This window comes from Phocoena phocoena, chromosome 10 (assembly GCF_963924675.1).
Source record: "Phocoena phocoena chromosome 10, mPhoPho1.1, whole genome shotgun sequence".
In the NCBI taxonomy this organism is placed as follows: Eukaryota; Metazoa; Chordata; class Mammalia; order Artiodactyla; family Phocoenidae; genus Phocoena; species Phocoena phocoena.
Genome location: NC_089228.1, coordinates 40,387,084 through 40,398,107, shown reverse-complemented (window position 1 = coordinate 40,398,107; position 11,024 = coordinate 40,387,084). Strand labels below are relative to the sequence as shown.

General features: G+C 50.5%; 1 protein-coding gene across 1 annotated transcript; it reads right to left on the bottom strand.

The window, feature by feature from the left end:
- Positions 1–1,113: 1,113 nt before the first annotated feature.
- LOC136130031 (15 kDa protein B-like) lies at positions 1,114–3,942 on the bottom strand. The gene is given in 5 exon segments (XM_065886424.1): positions 1,114–1,245; positions 1,896–1,935; positions 1,937–1,995; positions 2,963–3,067; positions 3,763–3,942. Coding segments are annotated over 5 exon segments (516 nt in total).
- Positions 3,943–11,024: the final 7,082 nt, after the last annotated feature.

Sequence of the window (11,024 nt, the reverse complement as noted above, 5' to 3'; positions counted from 1 at the left end):
TCAGGCCCTGTTCTCAGGGCTGGATGCATCAGGAACCAAGGCCAAGGTTTGCTGGTGGACCAGATGTGGCTGTGAAAGACAGCAGAGAGCCAGATGCTCAGGTGCTTGGATGGAGGCTGCCATCAGCTGGGCTAGGGTGGGCTGTAGGAAGGATGGTTTGGAGGGAAGATACTGAGTGTGTGGCACACCTTGGACATCCATGGGGAGGCGTCCAGGAGGCAATCTGAAATGCGAGTCTGGGGTTCAGGGAGAGGTTCTGGCTGGAGCTTAGATAAAAGAAGGAAGCATAAAGGAATGAAAGGTGGTTGAGGAGGCTGGGGGCAGATTACTCTGCCTTCTTGAGCTTCCAGGGAAGCCCTTGGATGCCCCCCCAACCCGTGTTTCTCTTTTGTCCCTGCCCTGACCTCAGGGAGTCTGTGTTCCCATGGTGCACAGTGGAATCACCCCCAGGACCTGTCTCATTTGTCTCCTCACCCCAAGTCCAGCTGGCCCAGCTCTAACACCTTATTCATTCACATTCATGTAATCATTTATTTTAGAAACGTTTCATTGAGTTTCTCTCCTGTGGCTCTCACCAGAGAGTGGACTGACCCCCTCTTGGAGGTACCTGGATATATGAAGGGACATTTAGTTGTCACAGTGACTGGGCAGGGAACAAGGGCGCTCAGGGTCCTGCACAGAAGGAACTGCCCTCCCAGGATTCAGGAGCACTTTGCTGAGATAGTCATTCCCCAGCCACCTGCAGCTGGCTGAGGAGGGCTCAGCTGTGAGTAAATACAGTGCTACGGAGCCTGGGACACAGCAGGTAATGCCAGGTAATGGTTTGGGGATCATGAATGCACAGATGAGGGAAGGACACTTCTGCTGCCCAGGGAAGAACAGAGAGGCTTCCTGGAGGAGGTGACTTTGGAGCTGTGCCTTAAAAGATGAGCAGGATTTACAGACACAGGATGGGCAGGAATTCCAGACAGAGGGAAGCAGGTATGCGAATGCAGAGGAGTATGGGTGGGCTCAGACTGCAGGAAAGGGAGTGCTGAGGGTAGCAGAGGAAGAGAATGGGTGGGAATAAGAGGTTGTGGTGGGGTTGCAGGGCATCCCTTCCCTTCCGCAGCCCTAGAAATTCCTCAGTATGTTGGTGATGATGTCGTGCTTGGCTTTCTCGTACAGGTCCCTGACTGCAGGTGGCAGTTGGGAGCTCTCAGTTCCTGGAGTGTCCGCTCCAGGGGACCCAGCAGAACGCCTCACCTGGTGGACCTGTAGAAGTGATGCAGACGTGATCACCCTCATTGATTGGCCCCCTTTCCTGTCCTGCCTGTGGCCCCTCTCTCCAGGTGGGGATGAATGTGAGGCACCGGCAGTGATGTTGGTGATGGGGCTGGAGGTGGTCCCCAGTGAGGCCCTTCCATTCGGAGCCCAGAGGGCCTGGGAAGGCCTGAACTCTGCCGCTCACTTCCTCTCTGGCTATTCCACTCACTTGCTAGGAGGCTGCACCTCCGGCTTCAGTTTTTCCAAATGTGGGATGTGGAGGAGGGTTCCCAGAGCTCAGGGCCCAGAGCAGAGCCAGTGTCCTGTGAAGTCTGAGCTCCCTCTCACCCCCAGGACGCCCCTTAGCCTCAACCACCAGTCTCTCCTCCCCACCCCTCCTGCCAAACGACTAGCAGTCATCAAGGTCCAACCTCGCCTCACACTCCACAAGCCTTTCCCCTCCCGACGACTTGCGTTTAGAAGGGCTCGATCGGCCCGGTTTCCAGAGGAGGAAACTGAGGCCCCACGCGCCGAAGTCAGTGGCCCGGGTGAGGGCCCCTCGGTCATCGGCGGTCACCGGGCAGAGCACCGCCCGCGATGGAAACAGACTGGGGCCAGCGCGGGCATAGGGGCTCATCTCCGGCTTGAGCTCGCGCTCGTGGTCCGGGTCCCCAGGGCAGTTGAGGGACGGTTGAGGGACGGAAGGATGTGCTGCAGCATGAAGAAGATGCCCGTGCAGTTCCGCTCTTCCTGTGGGTCAGTGAGCACAGGGGCGCGGTGGCTGACGTTCTTGCCCAGGTACCCAGGCTCCCGAAGCCGGCGCCCTCCCTAATCCTCCCCCCAGAGCCAGGCGGGAGCGGCGAGCGCTGGGGGGACCCGGGCGGGCTCCGTGAACACCCAGTAAAATTAAGGACTTTCATGCAAGTTATATTAAACGGGAAAAGGCCTCCAAAATTAGCCCCAGAGGAAGCTATATTTGTTTAAAACACTCGTGTGTACATAAAAAAGATACAGAAGATGATTCACCAACGGTTAATGTTGTCTCCTCCTGGGTAGTGGGGTTGCAGGGGGTTTTTGTTTGTTTTTTAGTTTGCTTCTCCACATTTTGTTAATTTGCTATAATAAAATATTATTTTCCTAATTTTAGAAAAACAGTTATCACTAGGTGCATTACGGTCCCCTTCCTCTTTCTCTTAATATTTAGTCATTTCTTTAGCATGTATTGTTTTTCTAATAAGAATTGATAATTTACATGTAGTAAGAAAAACCAGTAAGGAAAAACCCAATTTTAAAAATGGCTTCTGGGCTTCCCTGGTGGTGCAGTGGTTAAGAATCCGCCTGCCAGTGCAGGGGACAAAGGTTCGAGCCCTGGTCCGGGAAGATCCCACATGCCGCGGAGCAACTAAGCCCATGTGCCACAACTACTGAAGCCTGCGCGCCTAGAGCCCGTGCTCCGCCACAAGAGAAGCCACTGCAATGAGAAGCCTGCGCACTGCGGCGAAGAGTAGCCCCCGCAAGCCAGCACACACTGACGAAGACCCATCGCAGCCAAAAATAAATAAGTAAATTTATTATTTTTTTTTAAATGCCTTCCATAATCAAACTTCACCTGGCAAGGTGAGGAGGGTGGAAGCAAATACAGCCTCCGGGAGAAGGGAGAGAGGGGAGGTCCTTCTCTTGCTCATGGGGGCAGGGAGCCAGGGGATGGGAGACTCGCCCCGCCCGGCCTGAAGGGACATTCTCGGGGCTGTCGGCGGTGCCAGAGCAAAAAGCACACCGTCTCTTTAATCCAGAAGTTGAGCGGGATCATGGTGTTGGAGTTCTAAAAAATCAAGAGAAGACTCATGATCATCTGTCTCCCTTTTACAGAGGAGGGAACAAAGGCAAGGAGGAGAGAGTTCACAGTTCCAAGTTGGAAGGGGCTTAGCCGAGGTCTGCACTTTCCACCCAAAGGAGGCAGCCTCTTCAAGTGGCCTGAGCAGAGATTTAAGGTGTGCAGGGCTTCTGGAAACTAGCCGAGGCTAACACCTCATGGCTGTACCACCTTGAGGGGTCACTTCCCATCTTTGCCCCTCAGTTTCCTCTTCTGTGACAAAGGAACTAGAATACTTGCCTCACATGCTCAGCTGCCAGGAGAGAGATAATGGGGTGGGAAGGGGACACTGGAAGGCCCTGATGAGGCGCCGGTGAGACCAGTCCAGCTCCTGTCTGTCCTTTGAAACAGCCCTGCTTGCTCCTACAAGCCCAGGGCCTGGGTGCAGGCTGGACTCCCAGAACCCACATTTCATCCTTGGGCAAAGCCCGGAATTGACCAGCTAGCCAGCTGTCAGGCCCAAGAGAAATTACGGTCTTTGTCTTATCTTCTGAGGGGAGAAACATTATAATAATAAGAACAGCAGCTAATGTCAACCAAGCACTTTGTGCCTGTGCGAGGCATTCTCTCCTGCCTGCTGTCCTCACAGGCTGCTATAAGGCAGAGTGTTACCCGCTTCCTGGGCCTGAGCCCCCAACACTCACCAAGCTAGGCAGTGGTGGGATGGCTTCCAGCAGGCCAAAGAGTCGCTGTTCTTGTCGCCCCTGGTTGAAGAACCGCAGGGCCTGGATGACTATCTCTTCATAGCTCAGACTGCGCTGGGCCACACAGGCCATTGCTGCCAAGCCTGCCACCAGCACCAGTGCCCTCCAAGCCCCTGCCATTGTCCCTTCTTTGATCCACTGCCACTTGCAGCCCCTTTTAGGTGCTACTCGGGCAGCCTTGCCCAAGGGCTGCTGATGACATGCAGGGCTGGGGTCTTCCTGAAAGGGGCCTCTCCTTTCCTTCGCTAGGCACCCAGTATTAGCCAATGTTCCAAAATACCAATGACTAAGAGGCAAGTAGGATTGGGTTATAGTCCAGGGCCTAGGAGTGAGGCAGCCCTGAGCTGGGGGCAGGAGATGTGTGTGATGCTGGGCAAGTCCCTTCACTCTGGCCTCAGTGTCCCTACCTGTGCCACGAGGAGGCCACCTCTGACAGTCCAGGACTCTGTGCCGTCTCTGCCTGGCTGTTCTGGTTTGATTCTGAAACAACTGTCTGGGATCCATGAACTCTACGTGACAGTTCTTCAGCTGAGAGCACAAGGAGACAGTCCAATCTGAGGCTGTACTCAAGCTGACACCTACCATGTTACGTACGTTTTAAAATACTGATTGTCAACCCTTAAAACTCTGGATGCCTGACTTTGAAAAAATCATGAGATCTGACAATGCGTGGCTCACAGCCCCTCATGGATGTGACGTCAGCAACTTCTCCAGGGAAAGCCTCGCTGTCCACTTCCCCCAGGCCATTCCCTGCTGCAGGGAGGCTGTCCCCAACAGGATCAGGGCAGGGATTCCTGGCTGCTGACACGGCCAACCCCAGGCAGCAGCTCACAAGAGGAAGAGCAAGGGCCTCCCCTTCCTCTGAGGGCTCCCATTTTCCTTGACTCCCTCAGTTACTGGGGTCTGCATGTTAACTTCCCAGCCCTTCCTTGGCTGCGGGGCTCCTGTTCTGCAGGAGACTCAGAAACTGGGGAGGAGGAGAGCAACTACCGGGTGTTTCCACTGAAGTCCACCAGTGGGGAAACCAAGGCACAGAGCAGATCATGACTTTCCCCAAAAGCTAAGGGTAGAGCTGAGAAGGTCAGAGCCAGAAGTGAGGAGAGAAGGCAGAGCACAGAACAGTCCTCCGCAGGCCCAACAGGTCTTCAAAGGCCCAAGTCTCATAAAATCCATGCAGCCATGGCATATAATGGTGAAAACTTAGAAAAAACCTAAACGTGCTTCAAGGGATTTCCTGGTGGCACAGTGGTTAAGAATCTGCCTGCCAGTGCAGGGGACACGGGTTTGAGCCCTGGTCCGGGAAGATTCCACGTGCTGCGGAGCAACTAAGCCTATGCGCCACAACTACTGAACCTGCGCTCTAGAGCCCACGAACCACAACTACTGAAGCCCGCGTGTCTAGAGCCTGTGCTCTGCAACAAAGAGAAGCCACCGCAATGAGAAGCCCGTGCACAGCAAAAAAGAGTAGCACCTGCTCTCTGCAACTAGAGAAAGCCCGCACGCAGCAACAAAGACCCAACCCAGCAAAAAATAAAAATAAATAAATAAATAAATGTGCTTCAAGAGCAGATTATTAGAGCAGTTGTGATATGTCCACCTATGGAATACTGCTACTACTTATTGGAATACAGGTCCAGTTATTGGTGGGTGATTATGTTCATCACAGGTTCTTAGCTGAAGAATGAGGGTTCTGCTGCAGCAGGTCTTGTGTCCATCATAGGAAGTGTGAATAAGGAAGGATGGTGGGTGCTCACTGTAGAACTCTATGCAGCAGTTAAGCAGTGGCTCTCCACTGGGGTGACTTTGCCCCTTGACCCCCCCCCCCAGGACAATTGTCAATGTCTGGAGACAGTTTTGATTGTCACAACTGGGGAGAGGGCGCAACTGACATCTAGTGGATAAAGGCCACTGGATGCTGCTAATCACCCTGCAATGCACAGGACAGCCCCAACAAGGAAGAATGGTCCAGCCCCAAATGTCACTAGTGCTGAGGTTGAGAAGTCCTGTGACAGAGCAACCAGATGGATCAATCTTAAACACATGGTGCTTGGTTACAAAGGAAAGAAACAGAATGAGATGTGTAACAACTCTCCCTCCCTCTCTCTCTCTCTCTCCATTTATATGTATGGAGAATACATCAGAATACATCCTTCAAACTGATAAACATCTTTTAACACCCACAAGGCAAAGGTAAGAATGAATGATGGTTGAGAGGGCAGGAAATGAGATTGGGGGAAAAAAAAAAGCAGAGAGAGGGCTTGCACAGACCAAAGAAAACTCACCAATGCAGCCTGCAGTGTAAGGTTGGATTCCTTGTACAGAAAATTGTACACTGATCAATATCCATAACAGTATCACTAGCAAGGTGCCTGAAAAGATGTTCACTAAAATATTAATAATGAATATAATGAATAAATATCCATACAGTTTTTCTCTGTATGGAGCTGGCAAAGGATTTTGATTCCTTCTTTCAACTTTTCTTTATTATTTGAAAAAAAATTACAATAAACAACTTTGTTTTACAAAAACAGCAAAAATATTTTTTAAATACCCACATGGACTCTACATTTTATTCCACATCTGCAACTACTTTTTTAAGTTCAATGGAACTCTTTTTATTGAGATAAAATTCACATATCATAAAATTTACCCTTTCAAAGTGTACAATTCGCAACATTTTCATCATCCCAAAAATAAACCTTGTGCCAATTAGCAGTCACTCCCCATTTTCCCCTCCCCTTTGCCCCTGGCAACCAATAATCTACTTTCTGTCTTTATGGGTCTGCTATTCTGGATATTCATATAAATGGAATCATACAATATGTGGTCTTTGGTGTCTGGCTTTGTTCACTTAGCATGATGTTTTCATGTTCATCCATGTTATGGATTAATTCCTTTTTATGACTGAATAAGATTTCATCATATGGATATATCACATTTGTTTATCCATTCATCAGTTGATAGACATTTGGGTTGTTTTCACGTTTTTGCTATTATGAATCATACCACTATGACTATTCACATACAAGTTTTTATGTGGACGTATATTTTCAGTTACCTTGGGCTTATACGTAGGAATGGAATTTCTGGGTCATATGGTAACTGTGTTTTAAATTTTGTGAGGAATTGCCGAAGTATTTTCCAAAGAGCCTGTACCATTTTACATTCCCTCCAGCAATCTGTGGTATTCCACATCTTAATGATTTTTATTGCCTCTCTTTTTTATTATAGCCATCCTAGTGGGTATGAAGTGATATTTCATTGTGGTTTTGATTTGTATTTCCCTAAGAGCTAGTGATGTTGTGCTTATTGTCCATTTGTATATCTTCTTTGGAGAAATGTCTATTCAAGTCCTTTGGGTTATTTGTCCTTATATTGTTGAGTTGTAAACACTGTTTTAACATTAAAATGTTTTAGATTTCCATTGGAGGACAAAAAGCCTCCAGTAAAATCAAGGCTTTAGATGTGTAAAGTAGTTTTTCAGGGACTTTGTAGACCCCCACCACATGGCTCCCCATCAGTTTGAGAAGCTCAGCTTGTCCCCAGCATTGATAGATGAGGAAAATGAGGCCTGGAAAAGTTAGGAAGGGTGTCCAAGTTACACAGCTGAGTCCTGTGTAGAATGATGGGAAACTGGGAAGCTTTCCCTGGAGGAGAGGACTGACCAGGAGACCTTGATTCCCTGCGCTGTCTCCGAAAGGCTGCCACGAACAAGAGGACCAGATTGTTCTTCCCAGGGGGAGGCATGTCAACAAGAAAGTTCTCAAAACAAAACAAACAAAACCAAGAAAGGTCTCTTGATAATAGCTGGAGTCCAGCATGGCAGAGGTGGCCTGGGAGTCTAGAAGATCACTTGGCAGGGAAATTGTAGGAGACTATAGGGGCCATTTGATGCCTGGCTTCTCCAGCATCCATTTGCCCTACCCCTTCTCCCTTCCAATGAGGCCCCAATTCCCCTTTGAGGATCTGCATGGCTCTGGGAGAGGAAAACTCGACTTGGTCTAAGTCAAGCAATGCCTTCCATCTCTCCACCACCACTGGTGATTGATTAAGCTGGTCCACTTAGAATACATCTCAGAACTTTTGGTGGGAATACTAGGCACTTTCTTTCCTCCTGGAAGTAAACAAGGAAGCATGGCTAGATGTGACAAAGAAAACATCTTAGGATGTGAGGTGGGCCCCTTAGGATGAGATCAGCACCACAGAAGGCAGAGAGGAAAGAGAGAAAAACAGATCCTTATGACATCACTGAGCTTCTGGGTCACACCTTGCCTGAAGGTGGAGGGCCTCCGGATGTTACTATTTAAGCTAGTTTGAATGGGCTTTTCTGTTACTTGCAACATGATGTCGCAACAAATGTAGGGTTCAGGCATCTGATAGAGAGGTGTGGGGACAGACTATTTAGCCTTTATAATCTCATCAAACCATAAGACTCTATGACATGTCCAAAGGTTTGAGGTTGGATGGCAGTAATCAGGCCCGGGAACTTGGGTTGGGGGCTCTGGTGGGATTTTTTTTTTTGACTGGTGGACCTTACAGAGTATGAGTTCCAAAGGTCAAACTCTGTTATAGCCACATAAAAATCAATAACTTGTGCTTGATAATTGACCCAGAGCATCTTCAGAATACAGCTCTGTGAGCCCTGCCTCAGCTTCAGGGCTCCACAGACCTGGGTTCAAATCCCACCGCTGCCACTTCCCCACTGGTTCTTGGCCAGTCTCTCTGGGATTCTGTGTGCCTCATCTGTAAATCGGAGATAACAATTCTTACCTTGTAAGAGTGGTGAGAGGATTAAAGCTAATGTGGGTGGAGGAAGCTCAGGTGTGGTGGCTTTTATCTAGGGCAGTGATGGCTCAGAGATGCAGCTGAGACCATTAGGAAACACAGAGCTCTTACCCCTCCAGGCTCTGACCGGGAGACCTGATTTTGCAGATGAGGAGACTCAGGCACTGGGATGTTACGAACTGGGCCCCGACCCAGAGCTGGTAAGTGGAGGTTCTGGGATTCTAGCCCAAGGTAGCGTCATCCACCGTGCTGCTCTGCCTTCAGCGTGGGGGCTGTGTCTGGTCCCCCAGCTGCTGGGAGCTGAGCTGCAGAGGGTGAGGGCAGGATTCCACGTGTCCAGCAGGAGGTTTCTCCACCCAGCCTGTGACTCGACCCTGGGGCCTGAGGTTGGAGCAGGGTGTGGGTAAAGCTCCGGAGGGTGGCTGGGGGGTAGAGGAGCAGGAAGTGGACACTCCAGGGAAATGTCTTGAAGGAGGCAAGAGATCCCATTCAGGTGAGCATTTCCACTCTGCAATTACCTGCTCAGCCAGCACCCCAGGTAGCTGGGGCCCTTGACTTCTCCTGAATGACCCCACAGCTCCCACACCTCCTTGAAAAGATGGTTGGAACAAAAAGCTTTCACAAGGTCTGGAGAATGATGAAGAAAGAAGCCTGGTGGGCCCTTGGGCAAGCTCTGCCCTTCTCGGGCCTTGGCTTCCTCCTTGCTATAATGGGGTGGTCAGGAGGGGGCGCACAGATTTCAGAAACCCTTAGCCCCTTGCCCAAGTGGCCTGTGCAAGTCGAGGGTGTGGAGAAAGCGGCTGTGGCCACATTGGTCCCTGGGGACACACACCTGATGTTCTAGAACCAGCAGTGTGGACACAAGTTGCCCACACTACCCATAGACACAGAGACCTCAGCTGGGAAGACCCTGGCCTCGGAAATTCCCACAAGCTGACCTCAGCCCTGACCCATCAGGTTTGTCACCACCCCACCCCCAACTAGGGTGCTACCCAGCCTCCAGGCTTTCACTGCAAAGGCCAGAACGTCTCAAAGTTCTGCCACATATGGCTGTGCTACTGCTCACTTCCTGGCACCATGCAATCAGGAGGGTGTATGTGGGAAATCTCGAAGGCACCATTTACCCTGGAGGCCCTCCCTATCAAGGCCTGAATGAGGGTGTCTGTCCTAGGCAGGGGAGGAATAAATCCCCCGTTGCTCTCTTTCTGCTCACAGACACTGGGACAGGAGGGCCCCCTTCCCCCAAGAATTAAACCTGGTTCTGAGCAAAATCAAACAAAAAAACCCATAATTTCAAATCTGCTGGGCTTTTGTTCAGCCAATGACCCCCAGGATCGCAGCCGTGCTGTGACAACCCTGTGGCCTTGGTGCCACCTGCTGGCTAAGTGACTTGGGAGCTAGGGAGGGGTGCTGGTTTTGTGAATGGGCCTCAGAGATCCCCAACCTTCTTCATATTTGCGAACCTGTCTTGTTGGAGCCTTTTCTAGGGAGAAAGTAAGCAATGCTCCAAGGGTTCCTGGAGGGCCCAGGACCCTCTGGAGGGAGGAGCAGCTGCTTCTTTGCTGCTCCCATAGAAGCCTCTTTCTGAACCAAGGGAGGGGGGGCCACCCCAGAGTTCCCTCCCCAAGCTCCAGGAACATGGATGTTGGCTGAGATGGAAGGGATACAGTGGAATTCTTCCGGCTCTGGCCTCCAGCTGACCAGGTCTGAGACCAGGTGAGTTCCCCTCTTCCCCTTTACTCTTCTCCCCAACTCCCTTCCCCGGCCACACCAGACTTCTCCTCTGACCTTCCCTCAGAGGCTACATGGTGTTTGGGGCAGCCTCTTTCCCCTCTCCATGCCTCAGTTTCCCCACCTGTAATGCAGTGATTCTGGATTCGCATCCCAGAAAGGTGGCAGCGGGAGAGAGCTCCATGTTTCCTGTTTGGGTGGCTATGACCCTTCTTTCTGGACATGCCTCCTGGTGTTTGTGGGCAGGAGTCTTTCCAGGCTATACAGACACCCAGCAATGGAATTGCTGGGACACAAAGGCCGTATAGAGTTGCCGACTGAAAGAAAGAAAAAGCACAACCTATAAGTTGAGAATTATGTTTTATTCAGCAGACTTATTGAGGACTTACGCCTGGGATACAGCCTCTCGGTTCTGAGGAACTGTTCCAGAGAGAAGCCAGAATACATAGGAGTTTTTGCTGAGGAAAAAACATGCAGTAGGACATCCAAGGATTACTGCTAGTCACAAAAACACATCTCAAGTTAATGATTTCAGGGCTTCTCTACGTATGGGAAGATGCAAAAGTCTGGGCTTATTGAAATCATTCCTTTGATAGGCACCTTAATCATCCAGGGCCAGTATCCTGTTTTTCTCCATCCTGAATCCCCTCAGGGCACACAGTTGGGGGCTGCAGTGGCTGATGGCT